Source organism: Nicotiana tabacum, chromosome 5 (genome assembly GCF_000715075.1).
Source record: "Nicotiana tabacum cultivar K326 chromosome 5, ASM71507v2, whole genome shotgun sequence".
NCBI classification, from domain to species: Eukaryota; Viridiplantae; Streptophyta; class Magnoliopsida; order Solanales; family Solanaceae; genus Nicotiana; species Nicotiana tabacum.
Window position 1 is genome coordinate 6,928,136 of NC_134084.1, and position 23,019 is coordinate 6,951,154.

Here is a 23,019-nt window from a genome sequence, read left to right on the forward strand (position 1 = left end):
TGAAACAAAAGTTTAAAAAATATTTTTTTCCTATCCCTCCTATTTATGATCTTGCTGCAATGCTAAATCCTACAATGAAATTGGAAGGTCCTCATTTTTGGTATTCAAATATTTATAAGGTTTTAGATCTTTCAAATGAGGAAATTGCGACACTTGCAGATGCAAAAGCTTCAATTAAGATTAACGCTCAAACAGTTTATAATGCTTATCAACTTGCCTTAGAGCATGCTAGGCCAACTATTCCAACCCCTACTTCGTCTAGCTCACAATCCTCTAAAAGAGTTGCGGGCTTAAAAGCTCTTACATCTTGGACGGAGTTCAGGGGGTCTCAAGGTGAAAATTATGATGAAACTTCACATCTAAATGAGCTTCAAGTTTATTTGTCTCAGGGACTTGAAAAGGAGAATCCAGGCGGCTCTTTTGATCTTTTGGAATGGTGGAAGGCAAGAGAAAAACATTTTCCTGTTCTTGCAAGGATGGCTCGGGATATTTTATCAATTCAAGCTTCAACTGTTGCATCAGAGAGCGCTTTCAGTCAAGCAAGACTGCAAATAGGTGATCATCGAGCGTCTATGAGGGATAGCTTGGAAAAATCAGTATTGTTTAGAGATTGGATCCGCTCGGAAAGAAGAAACTTTGGAATTGCAGAAGCACAACCGGCGATAGATGAAGCTTATGAAGAAATGATAGCGGAACTTGCGGAGGATTCGGCTTCGCCCGGAAGTGGTGATGAACAAGCTTCTTTTCCACTACCACCAACGCAACCTCCTCCGAACCTTGAAGGATTTATGAGATTTGTTAGAGATAATACATAGAATAATATGTAACTTGTATTTTGGCACATCTTCCTTAGTTTTTTTCCTTCTAATGGTGGTATTAGTACCTTGTTGTGCTCATTTCATTGGGGGAAGGATGACTAAGAAAGATATGCCATTTTTTGGTAATAAAATTTATTGCTTCTACCCATGAGCTTCTTTTCGCAATATTTCTTTGTCTATACTTAGAACTATTTATAAGCTACAATATATACATAATATACAATATATATACTACAAGAAAATATATAAGAGAATATATATACATAAGATACAATATAATATACTACAAGAAAATATATTACGCGAAAATATATACATAATATACAATATATATACTACAAGACAATATATTATGCGAATATATATACATAATATACAATATATATACTACAAGAAAATATATAAGATAATATATATACATAAGACACAATATAATATACTACAAGAAAATATATTATGCTACAATATATACATAATATACAATATATATACTACAAGAAAATATATTATGCGAACATATATACATAAGATACAATATATATACTACAAGAAAATATATTATGCTACAATATATACATAATATACAATATATATACTACAAGAAAATATATAAGAGAATATATATATACATAAGATACAATATAATATACTACAAGAAAATATATTATGCTACAATATATACATAATATACAATATATATACTACAAGAAAATATATTATGCGAACATATATACATAAGATACAATATATTATGCGAATATATATACATAAGATACAATATATATACTACAAGAAAATATATAAGAGAATATATATACATAAGATACAATATAATATACTACAAGAAAATATATTATGCATGACAATTTAGTGTTTTACTATTGTTTTGTTATTTTCTTTTTCGTCAAGCACTTTAATAATTAGATATACATATATACTACATATATATTTTTAATATAGCCATGATACTACAAGAAATTGTCTTAAAAAAAAAAAAAAAACCCCCGCTAGGCCCGCGAAGCCCACGAGCCCGGCCCGTTAAGCACAGGACCATGTGGGCTTAGGCCCGTCACGGGCCGGTTCCACCCATTGAGCCCACGAAGACCGGGACCGCCAGAGCCCAGAACCACGAAGCCCGGGACCGCGAGGCCCGGCCCGTTAGGCCCACTAAGGCCCGGGCCCGGGCCAAAATACAGCACTAGTTGGAGATGAGGAAATGCCTGCCTTGTCTCTAAGGTAAGACTTTTACTTCTATATCGTCAGTAGCAGTTAAAAAGGAATATTAATGGTTTCAATTTTCAGTTTTTTATGAGGAGACTTCAAGAAATTTTTATTACTCTAATCTTTTTGTTATCCTTTCCCTTGTCTTATTATATTTTCTTCATTGTCTCATGTTATGGAGCATTTAGAAAAATAAAAATATTACCTTTCTGTCTACTATGCATATCTATGTATTTAGCTTCGAATTTCTTGTTTTGGGCATTCAAAAGGAAAGACAGAAGTTTAGTACGACCTTAAGACAACATTTACCATAAATATGAAATCATATTCTAGAAGATTATAGATCACAAAGAAAAAACCTTGTACTCTTCCCGCATACCTTTTGTATTTTTTGTGAATTATTTCTTTTAGAACGAAGGTGCAAAAATGAATAAATCCAACAAAAAGCTGATAGATAACATAATTGGAAACAGGAATAGATTTCTTATCTTATCCTATATTTGTTGATTAAAATGATTGAAAAGGCTATGGGCCATAATCTCTTGAAACAATATCAAGGTCGTGATGGGATGAATAGATTTTCTTTTTTTTTAATCTTTAATTAGAAGTTTCGGGTTCGAGCCTCGAATATTAAAAAAATTCTAATAAGGAGTGATTTCCCCTTTAGTGGGGAAAAAAATAAAAAATAGCTAGATTTACAATTGATAATTGAAAAACGGTCACAGTTTCAAAAGTAATCGAAATTTAGCCACTTTTTCATGTAAAGATAAAATCTGAACAAAAACACCTTTAAAAATCTGGAAATATTTCAGCATAATATGCTGAAGTTTAAATTTTTTCAATATGAGATTCCAGCATAATGTGTTGGAATTTCATAATGTGCTGGAGTTCCAACATAATATGCGGGAAGTTTATATGCAGGAGCTCCATAATCCAACATATTATGCTGGAACTTTCCGTGTGCTGGAGTTCCAACATAATATGCTAGAAGTTTATACACAGGAGCTCCATAATCCCGCATATTATGCTGGAACTTTTCGTGTTTCAACAAAACAATGGTTACTTTTCAATAACTTTGCAAACGCTTGCTATTTTTCGACTACCAATTCTAAAACTGGTTAACCCGTGCTATTTTTATCCTTTAATGGATCTTATGTGACGTGAATCCAAATTAGTCTATGCTCCAAAATAAGTACCGAACGCGGAGTGAAAACCTAAAGGAAAATCCTTCAACAAATATCAAGATAAGAAGGGAGGAGACACCTTTTTTCCCTTCTCTATCTTTTATTTTTATGTGCATATATGTGGGAACAAAATTATTATTCACGTTAGTCATTTATAATATTGCTAAAAAGTCAAAAAAAATGTTGAACATAGCAAACTTCTCTTCTATGTTTGTCTTCCATTAAACTATTTTTAGTAAAATCTTGTACTGTGTGTTAATACAAGTCTTTAGCATAATATTCTCTTGGTCTCATGTAAGACAAGACAAAGTATGTGTCTATTAGTTTGCAAATCTTTATCACTCCCCACCATAACCTAATGTTTTTATCAGTTTTTAATCTCAATTTCCTATTTAGCAATCCACTAATTAAGAAATGGAGCACTTGCTTTAGCTTAATTACTTAACATTGTCCTCTTTATACTACTTTGGTTTTTATACAGATTTTCTTCTGTAAAATTATTTATCCACACCCAGTACCAAATAAGCAAATTAACTTTAGCAGTTAAAAATTAAGCATTAAATACACATTCGTTAACCATAGTTAAGTGTGTTTACTCAAGACAAATGTCTTGTATAAACACCGAGTGAGTGGAGAGAAATTATTAATCTCTCTGGTCTATTTTAATTGATTTTTTGATATTTTTTGTAATTTATAATATTTAATTTTTTCAAATATTAAGAAGGAACTAACTTCGTTTTTTCAAAATTGACCTTAGAAAAAAGAGTATTGAAGTATCTATTATATTTTCAATAAACAAATTAAAGAGATAGTAATAATTAATATGGTTAATTTAATTATGAATTAATATTAAAAGAAGAATTTCTTAATATATGTAAAAAAATAACTAAAATAAATAAATAAAATAGACCGAAAGGAGTACATACCTATCTTTATGTGATGAAAATGAGAGTTTAACAAATAGAAACCAATGATGACACGTCCAAGTCGAGTCTTCTATGACCTCATTCCCTAAAAATAATCTAAACTAAGCATAAACAACAAATAAATTTAATTGCAAATAAAACACAAAACGGAATAAAAAAAACATATATATAAATCAGGATATTAACAGACAAATTTATTTTACTAATTTATATTTTATTAGAAAACACTAATATTAAATTCGGATAAATTTAACATGCTAGTTTCGAAAAAAAACACAAACCGAAATAGAACACATACAAATCAAATAATATACATTATTATAAATGTTTCAACTTAAAATAAATCGAAATACCTCGATTTAGAATTTTGGCAAAGCAAAAAGATTGAAATTTTGACTCCGGAATTGTCAATCAATAATAGCACGAAACTCTACTCGAATGTGGGATCCTTTTTCTTCGAGTTTTATGTGTCGGGGGGACCCAATTTTTTTTTTTTTTTTTTTTTTTTTACAGAAACGGGCAGAATTGGGGGGACCAAGAAGTGGGGAAGAGTTTTAAAAAAATGGGGGATGGATGGAATCGGAGAAGAAGACGGAGGGGTATAAAAAATCTATGTATAGCGCCACAATACCTGGCGCTATACATTAATGCGTTAATGTATAGCGCCAGGTATTGTGGCACTATACCTGGCCATGTCAGTTTTTACAGTATAGCGCCACAATACCTGGCGCTATACATTAACGGTTTCATTACTGTTAATGTATAGCGCCAGGTATTATGACGCTATATATAAAAATGTAACTTTTTTTTATCACCTATTTGTGTAGTTTGAGTAAAAAAAATCACATTTTAATTCCGAATTCACATATAATTTAAGGTAAAATGGAGCTTATTCCAATGCTCATATCCAATAATAGTCGACTCATCTTTTTCTTGGAAATAACACATAATAGTTGAAAACTAAACTACTTTACAATAATAAGTTAAATCTATCATGAGCATTTAGCGAGAGGAGTGTTCTATTTTTTCCTTCTCATGACAGTGATATTCAAGTCAACTTATATTTATGCTAATTAGGAATGTACATAAGTTCGGTTGGCTCAGGTTTTTTAATTACCAAATTAAATTAATAGTGTCGGACTTTTAAATCTATAAAATTTGGGACGTGACAATCAGTTTTTTCAATCTCGATTTTTCTCGGGTTTTTCAACTTTTTTCGGGTTTTTGAGTTTTTCCGGTGAAGTCTTCATAGCACAAAATATGTAACTTGTGTTCCAAATATTTCTTTAGTCCTAATAGAATACAAATATATAATATATTTTTCAAGAAAATAACATAATAATACGAGATCAGTCATAGCATTGTACTAAAAATTCAATAACAGAGATAATAAAATCGCACAAAATATTACTAATTAATAGCCTGTAAAAATACTATATAGGTTATGCTAAAATAAGTACAGGCAGTAAAGAAAAAGATAAACTAAGTTATATATTTTTTTTTAGTTTTTCATCCGGTGTCCGGTACCCCGCATTGGGGCCTGACTAAATTCGAATTTGCATCAGGAAGTCTCGGAGGTTAAAGCGCTCCGAAACAAAGGCAACTTCATACCCAAGGCTCGAACCCGAGACCTCTGATTAAGGTTGAAGGAGTACTTACCACTCCACCACAACCCATCTTGGTAAGATATGCATTTTCACCATAAAAACAATGTAAAACTAAAAAAAAAATACCCAACACTATCGTCATTCCAAATATTGAATTGAATTTGTTTTGTTAGCATTAGTATAAGTTGGACTTTATTTGAGTTATTACATTTATGAGCTATAAAATTTATTTACCATTCAAGATTATTAAGTCCAAATTTGAAATAATATGTTAAAAGATAAAACTATAAAAAAAAGTTCAAAAATATAAATTACATTACAATAGATATTTATATGTATAAAATATTTTTTAAAATTGTATAAATGTACTATCGCCTTGGTTTGGTTTCGATTTGACTTTTTTAGTTAAAACCAAACCAAACCAATTATGGTCGATTTTTTTCCAAATCAGACCAAATCACAATTAGATTTTTTTCCGATTTGAATCGAAATATTAGTCTGGTGCGGTTTATTGATTTTCTTTGTACGCCCATAATCTTGACTACTTATCCGGTGGTGAAGCCACATAGACTCAACGATGATCAGTTGTACATCCTTCACCATATAGATCAAATATTAGAGTTTTAGTACATAGATATATTAAATCTTGAACACCTTTAGTATGCACTTGTATTAATTGAACTCAGAAGGCTATTACACCGATGATTTCTAACAACAAAACTGGAAAATTACACTGAAATTGCAATAAAACAGAGAAACAATAACAACAACCCAGTATAATCTCACTAGTGGGATCCGGGGAGGGTAGTGTGTACGCAGACCTTACCCCTACCCTGGGGTAGAGAGTAGGGGTGTTCACGGTTCGGTTTGGTCGGTTTTTGATTAAAACCAAAACCAAACCAATTTAATCGGTTTTTAAAATTTTAAAACCAAAATGAAACCAAATTAAATACAAATCATCGGTTTGATTGTTGTTGGTTTGGTTCAGTTTGGTTCAATTTTTCGGTTCTTAGTAAGCTAATGATAAGTCGATAATCTGAAAATAATTTGTTAAATTTATGCTTTTTTATATATTTCTTTTAGAACTGAAAGTTTATTTACCTGTTTATATGAAAAGAATGAACAAAAAACAAACTAAAAGTTTGCTTTCTCAAGCTTTAGCCATTGTTGTCTTGCAATTTGAATTTGCTTTCTTTACTCTTGTGGTAGTGTTTTTTTTAACTATTCTGTTAGGCAAAAGTATGTGCGGAGGGTTAGAGAATTAGAGTCTCTTAATGAAAAGAAAATTGGTCGAGTCTTATTGTTTTGGGCTTAGGCAATCTTTTAAGATACAAAAGGATAAACCAAAATTCAAAATAACAATTAAAATGCATAAAATATTTAAAATTATTTACAAAAAATATTATATTGTATATAAATAATTATTAAATTTTGTATATAATTATTCGGTTTGGTTCGGTTTATTTTTTGATTTTTTAAAATAGAACCAGAACCCGAACCAAATATTATTGGTTTTTAAAATTTAAAACCAAAATCAATCCAAATCAAGAAAAATATAGGTTTACTTAATCGGTTTGGTTCGATTTTCCGTCAAACCGTGAACACCCTAGTAGAGAGGCTGTTTCCAAATAGATTCTCGGCATCTTTCCCACCAAGAACTCCTCACCTTGCTCTTGGGGTGACTCGAACTCAGAACCTCTTGGTTGGAAGTGAAGGTTGCTTACCATCAGAGCAACCCTCCCCGTAAAAGGAGAAAGGTTCCATAAAAGCTAAGCCAAAAGAAGAAGAAAAAACACCTAAGTTCATACCAACTCTGTAGTCTCTCTAGCTCTCATATTTAAAATTATGGTCAAATTAGAACGCAAAATAAATTCAAGAAACCGGAGAAATTATCTAAGTGAAGATTTCAGTAACAAAAACTCTGGTGGGAGTAATTATAAGTATAGTTTCTTTTTTCCCTTCAAAATTTATTTTTTTAAATTATTTAGGAACAAATGCCACATGTCATCTTTTCATTTGTTGGTTCGAGTCTCCCCAAGAGCAAGGTGGGAAGTTCTTGGAGGGAAGGATGCCGGGGGTCTATTTGGAAACAGTCTCTCTACCCTAGGGTAGGGGTAAGGTCTGCGTACACACTACCCTCCACAGACCCCACTAAGTGGGATTATACTGAATTGTTGTTGTTGTTGTTGTTGTTGGTTTGCCACATAAGTTATGTGTGAATTACACTTTCTTTATATTTTTGATTGGTCTGCGTTTTGTGTTTAAGTGGTACATGAGAAATCGAGTACCGATTAGTGTTACTCGACCGGACACAATTATTATAATTCTTTTATTTTATATCCGGTGTTCAGTACTGATATTTGAATTCGACTAAAATTCAAATTTGTAACGGAAAATACACATTAATAGATAAAGTGTTCCCTAACAAAATTGAATTATTACTATACTCATACCTATTCATATATATGTGCATTGCTAATTTGTGTTTACTATTGGAAAAAAAGAAAGAACTGTTTTAGTAGCTAATTGAATATGTTTTTTTTTTCTATAATAAATGTTTATTAATCATTAAATTAGGTATTTGAACTAATTAGTTGATGGATAGGTAGTTTATTTCCTTTATACTATAGTCAAAGCCTCCAACCTAATGGAAGTCCGTGGTCCTTCAAAATCAGTTTGTAATTATTGCGACAATTGAAGATTTAATTACGTTGTTAATTAATGACATGATTAAGTCTAATTTGTTTGACAATTTTGTGTTAACCTTTCTTTTTATTACCACCAAAGATTGTGGTGGAGTGAAAACATCAGTGCATCCTTAATTAAAGCTCTTTGATTGTAATGCGGAATTGCTTTTCCCATTTACCCTGAAGGATTGTTTGATTTTCCTTTTTTATGGAGGGGGAGGGGAGGTTGATTTTCGTATTACAATCCCGACTAATCCAGATTCACATGACGTAAGGTCCACTAAAAGAAAAAATATTTTCTAACGGGATTTTTTCTATACTTAATGCTTGAATCCGAGATATCTGATTAAGGACAGAAGGATCCTTTCCAAGTCACCGCCACCATTAGTGGTAATTGTTTAATTTCACTTTACGAAAGTCAAATAAAATTACATGAAAAAACAAAGGTAGAGAAAGCTAGAAATTGGGGAAGCTAGAATGGGTCCCACCTTTACCGATTATTTATATTAATTAATTTGTTTATTGCCCAAATTAATTATGTATTCTGTGTTTTTTAAGCTAATATGTATTCAATTTCTAGAGATAAACATTATTTTCTACACTTTCTAAATAAATATGTTTAAATAATTTGTTACCAAATAATGATAATGTAAAGAACTTTTTACATACGATATCACTCAAAAAATATTACAAGAGGTAAGATTTGTACTTCTAAAAATAAAATAAAAATTATTTGTTATCATAAATAAATATAAATTGATGATATATTTTTTTACCTTTAACGATATATATAACATAATCTTATTATAATTATTATTATCGGTACGTGAAACCCAACTATGACCTAACAGATAATGGCTCAGCAGACCAAATTGAACAACCTTTTTCAATCTTGTTTTTCTCTCCTTACCTTTCCCTTTCTTGTGAGTTGTGAGCTTCCTTCTCTATTTTTCCTTTTCTTTTTTCTTTCATCCTAAAATTATAAATATAGTACTCCCTCCGGTTTACAATAAGTGACCAGTTTACTTTTTTATTTTGGTTCAAAATAAGTGTCCAGTTAGGAAATCAAGAAAATTTTTAATTTGTTTTTACTCTTTTACCTTATGTGCATATCCCTAAAAAGTGACCAATATTTAATAAGGGTAGTTTAGTCATACTAGGTATTTTTGTATAGGATTTAGCATTTTCTTAATGGGCGTGCTAAAAGGAAACTGGTCACTTATTGTGAACCGGAGGGAGTAACTCATAAAATTTTCAACTAGTTCGAGTTGTGAGCGAAGGCGAGCCTTGGAGAAACGATAGAATTATCTCTCTGTTATTTACAGGGGCGGATTTAGGGGGTGGAAACATTGTACATATAAGGCGAAATTTGGTTTGTACTTCTATATATTATATTTTGAATCTTCTTGATACTGCCCAAAAATATAGCTCAGTAGTTAATGGAGTTCAAACCTTTGTTAGGATGTTGTTTCAATTCCCAATAGCCATAATTTCATTTAATTTTTTTGAACCCCCTTAGCGGAAATTCTACCTCCGCTACGGGTTACCTATAGGTCAAGTGTTCGAGCCGTAAAAACAACTAAAAATATTTGTATTAGGATATGTTGTCTGCATCATACCCCTTGGGGTGCAATTCTTTCCCAGATCCCTACGTGAACACAGAATATCTTGTGCACCATGCTGCCTTTTTAATTCGAGCTGTGAGCTATAGATGGACTTTCACGGTTGCATAGTCACGGTTGCATAGTCACATTTTTCGGAATATTAGGATTTATGCTCAATTGCAAATGTTATTTTAATGATATGACGCTTTTTCACAAGTGATTAGTATGAAAATACAAAAACTCTTTGTGGGTTATTTTTTCTATTCAAATTGTAGTTGATCATAGGAGATCATTTGTTGTATATTTACACTTGGAGGGTCGAGAGAGCTTAGATTTTACTTCTTTCGGTCCAGAATAAGTGATTTTTTGGTTGTTTTCACACATATTAAGAAATTCATATTTTAACATGAATTAACAATGGAATTGACCATATTAACCTTTATTATCTCTTCACATAAATATTCTTAGTACATACTCCAACATTAATTACTCCAAGGGCAATGTAGGAAAAAAATAATTAATTAACTCTTGAAATCTGGAAAAATCACTTTTATTTTGGACCACAAGAGAAAAGCCAAAAAATCACTTATTTTGGACCGGGGAAGTAACTTCTTATTTTAGTTTTGTTTTTCTTTTTGGAAAGGGGGGGGGGGGGGGTTGAGGTATTTTCAAATTAATTGATGACTCGATTGTTGAATCCCATATGCTGTTTTAAGTGAAATGACCAATAGACGAATACCATGAGAGGTAAGTGAATTTATTGCCACGTGGCACCAATGAAACATTTTATTAAGGTACTAGGCACACATTTAACCAATTTAACAAAAATCTTTTTTTCATTACAAGATAGTAGGGGGGGGGGGAGAAATTAAAAAATAGCCAGATTTACGAGTGGTCATTCAAAAATAGCCACAGTTTCAAAAGTAATCGAAATTTAGCCACTTTTCATGTAAAAATAAATCTAAACGAAAATACTATTCAAAATCCAAAAAATACTCTAGCATAATATTCTGGAATTCAAGTATAATATACTGGACTTCCAGTATAATATACCGGTCCAGCATAATATGCTGGAAGTTCATACAGATGTGCTCCAATCTCCTGTATATTATGCTGGAACTTTTTGCGTGTTGGAGTTCCAGCATAATATGCTGGAAGCTCGTACAAATGTGCACCGATCTCCTGACTATTTTTGAATACCAGTTCGAAAACTGGCTAGTCCCTGCTATTTTTACTAGTAGGGGTGTCAAATGGGCGGGTTGGATCGATACGGGTCAAAACGGATTGAGTCAATAATTCGACGGGTCAATTTGACCCGCCCAAAAGTTACTTGGGCTAAGATGGATTGCGTCAAGGTGGACTAAAATTTGGGTAATAGTCCAACCTGCCCAACTCTTATCAATCTTTAATTAATATTTGTTATTTTCTTATGAATCGTATAATTACCAAATAAAACTTTTTTTCCTTTGTTATGGTCATATATAACATATCAAACAAAAAAATAAATTTATTTCTAAGATATTTTGGCAAAGTTACTCATTGATCAATTTGAGCTAAAAATTAACCCAACTTTAAATGAGTTGAGATGTGTTGGGTTAAGATGAGTTGAGTTCAACAAATGGGCGGTCAAAAACCAGCCCAACCAGGGCGGCTTGGGCACCATTTGGGCTTGGGCTAAATTTGACCGTCCTACAAGATAGTAATTAAGAGTTTTTTGTACAATAATTAAATTTTAAATCAAAAACTTCTTTTTAAATTTATCTCCAAAAATATTTATGTAAATCAAGCTTAAAGAATAATTGAAACATGATAATTAGATTGGACATGCGGAGTAAATATTTTCCCATTTTAATTGCTCATTTATATCACCATATTTTGCACTTTACTTTGCATGAATGCTTTTAATTGTCAAATAATATCTCATAAAGTTTTATTGACGTGTAGGTCTACTTAACTTATTTTAGAATCATAATAATAGAGTTTTCTGAATTACAATAGAGTTATTTGTTTTACTATATGTGAGTTATTTGTAACATATTAACCAACTATTATAATTGCAATATATATTAAATCAATTGTCCAATTCCTTAATTTCATATTTAATATACTCATGTATATTAATAAATGCACTGTCTATCTAGCGATATTTATAACAATTTAATAGAGTATATTTTAATGAATCAAACTGAAAATAAAAAAAGCTTCATAACTCTAAAATTAAAAAACAAATCAGAAAATTAAAATAAACAATTAAAAAAAGAAGACAATGACTTCGTCTGCATTCATTATATTCAATACACATAGTGGAAAGAGGAAAGGACAGAATTGAAAAGAAAGCACATGTTTAAGATTTAACAAAAAAGTCTAAAGTCAACAAAGATATTAAGCAAAGTAAACTTCAAATTTATGAAGTCCATATATATTAATAAAATAAAATAATCTCCTTTATGCATTTTCATTAAAGATAAAGGAATTAGAACAATTATCATCAATTAAGATAGTAGGATGAATGTGATTCATTTACCTTTAATTAGAGGTTTCGGTTCGAGTCTTGAAAATTGAGAAATTTTTAAAGTATTTTTCCATAAAATGGACCCTACGTAGCGATAATTTCAATTAGTTCGGCCAATGAGTTCCGAATTTCAAATCGTTAAAGGATAGGGCAGCTCGGTGCATAATGCATATGCATTCACGCAGGGTCCAAGAAAGAACTACATTCTACTGGTGTGATGAAGACAACCTATTTTAATGCAAGCATTAGTGACTTCTTCCACAATTCAAACTCATGAGCCATAGATCACACGGAGATAACTTTATCATTAAACTAAAAAAAATAAAATTGGAACATTTAAAAAATATTTAACAGAAAAGAAAACTCTATATTTAGAAAAGTCCAATTATGACTACACTATTAGGGGTCGTTTGGTTGAAAAACAAGTTATCCCATAATTAATTATTTCAGGATAAGTTATCCCATCCGCCCATAAGGATAAAAAATATTACAATTATGGGATAACTAATCTCGAGATTAGTTATACCACGATTTTATTCCAACCAAATGTGAGATAAACTATCTCAAATTTAATTACGAAATTAATATATGTATACCAATTCTCTTTTGAGTAAATAAAAAGAAAAAAGGAAAAGCAATAGCAATAGCAATAGCAAAGAAAGCTGAAACATTTACTTCAAATACAAATTTACAAACACAATAAAGAAGTCATATACACAAGCAAAACAAAACTCCACCCTTTCCTTTTTTCAACCATTTATTAGATTCCTTCAATGGGTCTTTCATTTGTCCATTAAATTGTACAAATTTTCAGCTGATTGCTCAAACCAAAAAAAAAAAAAAAAAAGAAAGAAAGAAAGAAGAAAAACCCATCTCAAATCCCTTAAAAAAGTTGTTCATAATTTTATTTTTTTGCTATTTTCAGTGGGGTTTTCTGGGACTTTAAGATACAAACTCTTCTGTGTAGTCTTGAGTTTTTTTTTTGGGTGTGTTTTTTGCAGAAAAATTTGTTATTAAAAGGTTGAACAGAATTCAAAAACTTATAAAGATTAGATTTTTATACTTTTTCCTTATCATTTCTTAAGTAAAAAAAAACTTTTAATTATTGGTGTAAAGATTTAATCTTTGGATGGGAAAGGAAGGACCTTGCTATCACTGTGGTGTTACAAGTGAGTTTATAGTTCTTCACTTTATTTTTTTTCCACTTAAATTTTGTTAATTTTCAAGAAAGGTGGAGTCTTTTTTGTTTCTTTGCCCTGTAGAAATTCTTTAAAAAAAAAATATATAAATGGGTTTTTTTTATTGCTTAAATAGTTGTTCAATTATGGAACTAAATACCCATAATTTTGTTGCTTCAATAATGAACAATAAAGATTGCTATGTACTGTTTTGAGTTTGTGTTGTTTGTGTTTTACTTAATTCTATGGATTTGAGTACTGTTTTTTTGAGTTAGAATTTGTTTCTGGAACTGTTTTTTGCTTTTATTTTAATACCAATTGACTCTCTTGTAGAATATTGGTCTGTTGAAATCCTGCTAATTAAGCCTCTATGAGTAAATGGGCTATGTAAAAGTTCAATTTAGTTCCCTTTAAATTTTTCCTACAGAATTGGGGAATATTTTGATTTGTATTGAATTCTTGATTTTCCCTTCTAAAAACTATGTGATGTGTATAATGGTTCCTTCATTTGCGTTGATAACAAAATGCGTTGGCTCCCAACGTGTTGGAAATGAGTATAGGGTACTTCGTGTTAACTCTTAAAATGCACACAGAATTAGCAAAAGATTGCGCTTTTGCAGTCTTACACACATGTGTATCGGATATGTATAACTAGTAAATGTAACATAGGTTCCAATGTTGAAATGTACTTTGTAATGTGGCATTGATATGGTTCCTTAAGGGGTGAAGGCAGCACGTAAAGTGACAATTTGATGATGACTGATTTCTAAGTTCATGATCCTGAGATTTGTAATACGAAGGACGTTTATTCCATGAACAAATGTTGTTTGATTGCTTAGTCATGCTTCTGTTACAGTTGTGTGTTCACATAACTTGTATAATAGCACATTCTTAGTCAGCGTCTCACTAAGTGAAGGCATTGAGTTCTATTGGACGATTTCTGTATCCCCTGAACCAAGTCACTTGATTCCACTCCTGCTTGAGTTGATCTCGACATTGTGACGAGTTGGAACATGTTGACAAATATTTAGGTTGCATTGTTCAAATTAGGGGATTGCATAAGAATCACACCATAGAACAAATTACTCCAGTAGAAAATCTTTGTACGCTACGTTTGATAACATCTTCTTGGCAGTCCTCTTTTGTCTTTCGCTGTATTTCTTAGTTTTGAACTGTAAATAATCCAACTTCTCTAGGAAGACGTGTTCAATTGGTTACTTCTTCCAATACTAGTGTTACTTAAGGTCATCTGGGATATTGGGATGCTTTTCTTTTTCTTGTTATTGACTCGTGTAACAAATTCTCGTGCACAAAGAGTGATAAACTGGTTCAAGTTGTGTAATTGCCAGATTTCAAGTAGGTTTACTAGAGATGTTTAACAATGTCACATTGTTCTTGGGAGTATAATTCTTTAAGCATGTATTTTTGTAAGTCCATCTAGTTCAATGATTTGAAATAGCCTCTCTACCCCTCGGGGTAGGGGTAAGGTCTGTGTACACACTACCCTCCCCAGACCCCAGTAGTGGGATTACACTTACATTGGGTCGTTGTTGTTGTTGCATCTAGTGCAATGATCTCTGATGGAAAATTCTGTGGAGCTCTTTGCTTTTTTATTCAATTCCAGTCTTAGCTGAGTTGTTGAGTGGAAGGCTTCCTGTTGCTCGTCGTTGTTGCTCTACTGAAGAAACAACTTCATAAGAATTTTTAATTATAGACATGCAATTTGTAGTGCCTTAGTTACATGGTCCAATTGTTGTCGCAGTGGGAATTTGTGTCTCGTCCTCCTTTTTCTCTCCACACTTGGGAACTTCCCCATATTATGTACTTTGAGTACAGTCCTAACCATCGAAATCATGTTGCAGGCACTCCACTTTGGCGTAATGGACCGCCTGAAAAGCCAATACTGTGCAACGCATGTGGATCTCGGTGGAGAACAAAAGGGACTTTGGCAAACTATACTCCTTTGCATGCAAGGGCAGAACCTTGTGACTTTGAGGAACACCGAGTTTCGAGGTTCAAAAACATGCCCATGAAGAACAAAGAGGCAAAGGTTCTGAAACGAAAACAAAGTCATGATATGGTTGAAGTTGGAAGTCCTCCTGATTATAATTTTGGTTTCCGAAAGTGTTTAGATGAAGATACTAGCAACAGGTCGAGTTCTGGTTCCGTTGTCTCAAACTCCGAGAGCTGTGCACAATTTGGTAGTGCTGAAGCAAGTGATTTGACGGGTAACCTAAATATTTCTTTGTTGATGCCTACTGTTTATGTTCTACCTTTTTATTAGTTATATCAATATATTGTTCTCAGAATTATTTCACTTTCTCTAGTATATACTCCCTGCGTTTCAAAATGAATGAACCTATTTGACTGGGCGCAGAGTTTAAGAAAGAATCGAAGTCTTTTGGAACTTGTGGTCTAAAACAATCTATAGTTATTTGTGTGGCTATAAATCATCTCATTAAGGGTAAAATGCAAGTTTAGAGTTACATTGATTCCAAATTTAGAAAGAGGACTTTCTTTTTGAAACGGACTAAAAAGGAAATAGGTTGATTCTTTTTGAAATGCAGGGAGAATATTTTTTGGATAATAACTGCACCTTCTCTAGAATTATGGCTGCATTTTCTTCTAAAACTGAAAATTTTGGGACCAAATCTCGAACTTGGTCTCTTCTTTCAATCAAACTTAAAGTGTAGTTGTTTGTTCTTAGCATTTTCTTGTGTTTTATGTTTATGTTTCTGTTTTGAAGTTTTTGTGCGTGAAATATTTACCCCTTGATTTTGGTTTTCAGGCCCGGCGCAATCCAATATATGGGATACAACGGTGCCGTCAAAGAAGAGAACCTGTTTCAATCGGCCAAAGCCATCTTCAGTCGAGAAGCTCACCAAAGACCTATATACCATCTTACATGAACAACAGCAAAGTTCATGCTTCTCTGCATCCTCTGAAGATGATTTGCTTTTCGAGAGTGAAAAGCCGATGGTTTCGGTTGAGATAGGACATGGGAGTATGCTAATTCGGCATCCTAGTTCGATAGGTAGAGAAGAAGAATCAGAAGCCAGCTCTCTTTCTGTTGACAACAAGCACCGTTCTGTCAATGAGGCTTATTCACGATTGACTACCCGACCTGTAAATATTATTAAGGGTGTCAATTCACCTAATATGGGTGCCGACAGAACCAAGAAACCTATTGGTCAGGCTGTGGAACAAGACCAGATTAAAAGGTGCACTCTCCATTAGTCTTGATAGCATGTAAAATTGCATCGAGAAACTAAATTTTGTCTGCATGTTGGTCAGATGGAATATAAGGTGTTAAATGCATTATATCTGCTAAAGTTGGATGTCATGTCGCTACACAGGTAGTATCATCCAGGGCAGAGGTAGAAGCCTGTACATGGGTTCGGCGGAACCCAGTAGCTTTTGCTCAAATAGTGTATTTGTGTTAAGAAATTCATTAAATTTGTACACATATTGAACTTAGAACCCTGTTGTTAGTCGTCGTACTTAGATCCAAAACCCATAAAGTTGAAATCCTGGCTCCGCCTTTGGTATCACCTACGGGTCTGGAACATACATTATTTTGGTCACCACATCTTCTAAACAACACAAGTCCACATTTTTCCGTTGAATTGTTAGGTAAACTTGTTGCAGCGTCATTCTAGTTCCATCATTCTATGAGCATTTGAAGCCTTTCTCTTTGTTTTTGGTGTATGCTTACCATCTTTCTGATATATTTTCTAAATTGCAGAAACAAAGAGAAACTTGAAACACTACAGATTCTTGGACATCATAATTCACCCCTTCGCTATATAGAACTGAAGGTCTGTCACTCTCTCTTGTATTTTGTATAAAGTAATTTTGCTTTCTTTCACTTAATACTACCATAGGATGTCCTAACAACGCCAACTTGTCTGTGCTGCTGGTTTATTGTTGTTGTTTGTAGTCTTAAAATGATCTTCCTCTTTTGATTATCATTAGTAACTTTTGACTTGCGTGGATTGTCTTTCTCTTTAACAGTAAATGTCTTTAACCATTTTCAAAGTCAATTTTCACTAGGTTGTTCAGTGTGAAATGTTACTGGAACCGATCAGAAATTGATAAGATTATGTGATACTTGGTGCAGGATGTACTTAATTATGAAGAATTCATGAGGCATTTATCAAGTGATGAACAACAACAGCTACTAAAGTACTTACCGCCTGTTGATTCTTTTGCGCCTCCAGATAGGTTTGCACGTCTTCTCTATATTTCACTTTCTGGTCATGTTTTGGCTTATATTGAACTTGAACAACAAATTATTTTCCTGTTCTTTTCTCTATCTGCAGTCTTAGAAGCATGTTCGAGAGCTCTCAATTTGAGGAAAACGTCTCTTCCTTCCAGAAACTTCTTGCAGAAGGTGTTTTCGATAACTCATTGCCAGGAGTAAAATTAGAAGATTGTAGAACATTGAAGAGGTTTATATTATGCTATTTATCAAAGTCAAAGTGGGTGGAACAATATAATCTACTCAAGGTTTGGTTACTAACCATTTGTTGCATATATACTGAACATGTAATCCACCATCTACTATGTTATTATATCTGCTAAATGTAATGCAATTTATTGAAGCTAATTTTGTTTCTTCGGTAGGACACAAAATGTAAGAATAGTAGCAGCGGTTCTGAAGTTGCAGGAGAGCAAAGTGTTGTCGGCACATGTCATTCAGTGAATGCGAAGAGACCACGGGAGGGGCCACATCTAAAGTATTCGGGTCGGTAGTGTTCCTCTTTCACTCTTCCCTTTATGACATTTGACATTTCCTCAGTCATAGACTTGTTTTGACGGGAGATAAGTATTTACCTGAGGATTGTTGTTCAAATTTGCATAGTAAAGAAAGCACATGTTAGATAAGGACTTGCACATGAGTTTGAGCATTCATTACTGAGTTCTCTACGTTGTTATGTCGTATAACCGGTAATATTTAGAAAATGTTCCCGACAATGCTATGGGTTATTTCTTCACACATGAGAAACCACATAGTGTGCCTTATTACCATTGGGAGTAAATACATTTGTTGAAAACGAGAGGTTGGAAATAAAGGTTGGTAAAAAGAGAAGTTTACCTATATATCTCTGTCTTCTATTATTCCCTCTGTTTTAATTTATGTGTCTTACTTTCCTTTTTAGTCTCTTTAAAAAAGACTGCCACTTTCTATTTTTAGTAACTCTTTAACTCTGCCAATCCACATGGCATGTTTCAGGCCACAAGATTCAAGGATATTTTGGTACATTACACATCTTTAATTTAAGACCACAAGATTCATAAGTTTTCCTTACTTTTCTTAAACTCTGTGTCCGGTCAAACTAAGACACATAAAATAAAACGAAGGGAGTATTTCTTTTTAGCCCTCTCTACCAGCAAATATTCCTTTAGTAGTATATGCGAAAATCATGATTGGTTTGACTAGGTAAGCATCACAACTTTATTTTACTCTAGTTACTTAATAAATAGGTAAGCATCACAACTTGTTCAATAGGGAGATTGATATCCTTTAACCTTTGACTACATTAAATACGTCAATTCTACGAAGCTTTTATCTCTATCTAGTATCTTCTCCATAGAACTTTCTCAAGTTAAACTATTGTTCAAATTCATGTGGGAATGTACAAGAATTTCCTCCCCCCTTTGCTCCATTTCCATGTGCAGTGTGTTGTCGATTACATATTTGACTAATTCCAACAAATTTAAATATTTACGAGCTATTTCGCTTCAGGTGCAAAGACAACAATGAAGAGCCCCAAGAGTGCGGTGATGAAAAGCATCTATGAGCAGAAGGAACTATTAGACAATGATGGTTCTTACTCCAGCCCAAAAAGCTCGTTCGCCTTGCCTTCTGAGACTAGTTCCCTCGTACTGGATTCTTTCCGTTCTGCAAACGAAAATTCTGATCAGGACTTGCTGCTGAATGTGCCATCCAACAGCTACTTCCCTCAAGCAGAACTACTCTTACCAACATCAAGTTTTACTCCTCAAGCGAGTGCTAGTAGTAGCTCAATGTATCCTTCACATCTCGTCCGTCCCTAGCCATATTATCACACTTTGCTTGCTTTCTTTATATCTCAAAGCTAGTTAAGCCAAACAATATGATAGTGTTGCATATCCCATGCAAACTTATATATGGAATTTGCCAAAGGGGCTCGGATGGTTACCTTTTCGCGGTTGACCTATTTTGAAACCAAATTTTGGATTTAGCAAATGGATATGATTGTTTTTCCCTTTTGTATAGGTTGATAAAACAATGTAAAATATAGCTGAAAATGCAGAAGTGGTAATGAATGGCTAGAAATATTGTATGCAGTGAAATTTTTGGCTTAATTTTGAACACCCTTTTGTGTGTTAGTTCTATTGATGGTGAAGTCAGTCCTAAAGACTCATCGAATCTCCAAATGGAGGGGGTAGAGTTCCTTGCTATGCTCCTTTCAAACATTTCTTCTTGTTGTTATCCTAAGGGGTCGTTTGGTAGGGTGTATAAGAATAGTGCTGAATAAGGTGTATTAGTAATGCATGAGTTAGTAAGACAAACATTAGTTATGCAAAAATTATTTCTTATCCACTGTTTGATGTGGTGTATTAAAAATTAAAATACATTGCATAATTTTAAAAAAAATTAGTCCATATTCTTTAGCATTAAGGGATTTTAAGGATAATTGTCTTTAACCATGTTAATGCATGCATCAAGGGGTTGTTTGGTAGGATGCATCAAAGAAAATAATGCATGCATTAGCTTTTGGTATTACTAATCCCTTGTTTGGTACACTTTTTTAACATATGTATTACTAATGCAAGTATTAGTTATACAACCTATTTGGTATTATCCTATGTATAACTAATACATAGCAAATCATGGTATTAGCAGTACCAGGTTTATTAATATATGCATTATGGCTGCCTTCTTGAGATTCCTTGGAAGGTTGACGTAAGTTAAGCAATTGATGTCAGTGTAGTTACTATCCGCCAACTGAGGTCCCTTTCATATGTTAGACGAAATTGTCAGTGTCGTACGAGAAAACCAATGTCAAGAGCAATTGAGAGAATATAAATGAGAATTAAGAATGAAAGAAAGCTTGATTGCATTAATAAAAGCTATTACAGAAAAGCAACACAGTGACGAGGGGGAGAGACACCAATATAGAGAATTGTTTGCTTGCTAGAAAGTTTGATTGCTTGATCCCCCCTAATAGTATTTAAAAAAATAAATCAAAGCTACAAGACTAGACTTGATTAAGCTAGAGAATCATAATGGAAGTACATGGAATAAAACTACTCTATATTTACAATGAAAAGGACTTAGTTTTCTACAAGGTAGAAACAGGTCCGTTGTCAGCAACCTTGTCTTTGACATCCTAGTATGCGAGCGTGGCATTGTTTGCGCATGTGACACTGTTGGCATATGCCTGCGACTGGGCGCTGGCGAGGGTTATCGGTGGGGCGACAGAGGCATATGCATGCTTGTCACTTGGTGCAGCCAAGACCACAGGGCCGTCCATGGCACTAGGCGTTGGGAGGCTTGCTAGGATGCCATGGGGCGCGTCCAAGGGGTCATGTGGCATGGCTGGAAAGCCGCCCATGACATTCTCCCCCACCCGAGTTGGCGACATCCTCGGCGCCTTACTTGCAAGATAATCATCAATTAGGCTCTTGTAGGCTTTGAGGTTTGTTCCCCTCTCCCAAGTATTCTCATATGCATCACTGTCCTGCCATTTCACCATGAACTCTTGGTGATTTTTTTTTGAGGCGTGAATCACTCGATTATCAAGAATAGCTTCAATACGCCTTTTCCTGGTTGAATTGGGGCCTCAAATACTTGGTATTATGAGTTGGCTCTGTGAAGGATCCTCCATGTCTTCCCGAAAAGGTTTCAGAAGACTGACACGGAAGACGGGATGGATCTTCCACCAAGCTGGGGTATCCACCAGGTATGCAACGTTTCCAATGCACCTTTCAATTGGCAAGGGTCCAATATATTTTTGCAATAGGCGAGGGTCATGGACCCCTGTAAACAAGTACCGTATTGGAATTTTAACCATCACTTTGTCTCCTACTTGCTATTCAACAAAGCGACGATTTTGATCAGCATGCCTCTTCATCCGATTTTGGGCTTTGACAAGATAGCTCCGCACTATCTCCAAATTTCGCTTCCATTCTTTTGAGAAACTAGCAGCTCGAGGAGATTTTGACATGTTTGGTGCATTCACAGTGTGTGGGAGTAGCGGTTGCTGTCCGGTAACAATTTCAAAAGCGTTTTTGTTTGTACTAGAGCTCTTTTGTGAATTGAAACACAGTTGAGTAGCATCCAGAAGCTTCACCCAGTTCTTCTGCGATCCATTTACAAAGTGGCGGAGAAATTCTCCAGCATGCCATTAAACCACTCCGTCTGGACATCAGATCGAGGATGAAAATTTGAGATGTGACTCAGTTTTGACCCGAGACATTTAAGGAGTTGTGTCCAAAATTTGCTAGTGAAACGTGAGTCGCTATCACTAACGATGTCTTTAGGCAAACCCCAATATTGACGACATGAGAGAAGAAGAGTCGAGCTCTGCGGGGTTGCTACAAAGGTAGCATACTTGAAAAACCGATCCACCACAACCAAGATAGTTATAAGATCTCCTACTTTGGGCAATCCGATGATGAAGTCCAGGGAAACGTTTTCCCAAGGTCTCTTTAGGAGAGCTAGTGGTTCCAAGAGTCCCGCTTGTGTCAAGCAGTCCGACTTGTCCTTTTGGTATACTAGACAAGTCTTCACATACTGAGCGACGTCATCGGCCATTTGAGGCTAATAATATGCACGACGAAGTAATTGCATGGTGCGTTCTTCAACGGGATGACAGGCCCACAAAGTATCGTGACATTCCGTTAGAAGAGTCCTTCGCAAATCTCCTCCTTGGGGAACATAAAGTCGGCTCCCTTTCACTTTCAGGAAACCATATTCCATGTAGAACTAGCGAGTCTTGCCATGTCCTACCAAGTCAATAAAATACTGTGCAACAGGATCCTTGATGAGTAGATCCTGTATCTGATTTTTTATGGTGGTGCTACTTCGCTCTCCCTTAGGAAGGAGAGTAGGCACACCGATGCTAGATCAGCTCTCCAACTGAGTGCATCGGCAACATGATTAGTCTTCCCACTTCGGTACTCCAGGTTGAAGTGAAATCCCCCTAAGCATTGGAAGGCTTGCTAGAACGCCATGGGGCGCGTCCAATGGCATGGCTGGAAAGCCGCCCATGACAATTAGCATGGTTAAAG

The 23,019-nt window shown here is 34.0% G+C and overlaps 1 protein-coding gene across 1 annotated transcript; it reads left to right on the plus strand.

The window, feature by feature from the left end:
- The first annotated feature begins 13,200 nt into the window (after positions 1-13,200).
- Positions 13,201-20,076, plus strand: LOC107793179 (GATA transcription factor 26). The gene is made up of 8 exons (XM_016615465.2): positions 13,201-13,728; positions 15,600-15,965; positions 16,526-16,958; positions 17,483-17,555; positions 17,858-17,961; positions 18,060-18,246; positions 18,364-18,484; positions 19,487-20,076. Exons 1-8 carry the CDS (start codon positions 13,689-13,691, stop codon positions 19,795-19,797), a joined length of 1,635 nt encoding a protein of 544 aa, XP_016470951.1. The 5' UTR covers positions 13,201-13,688; the 3' UTR covers positions 19,798-20,076.
- The last annotated feature ends 2,943 nt before the right edge of the window (positions 20,077-23,019 follow it).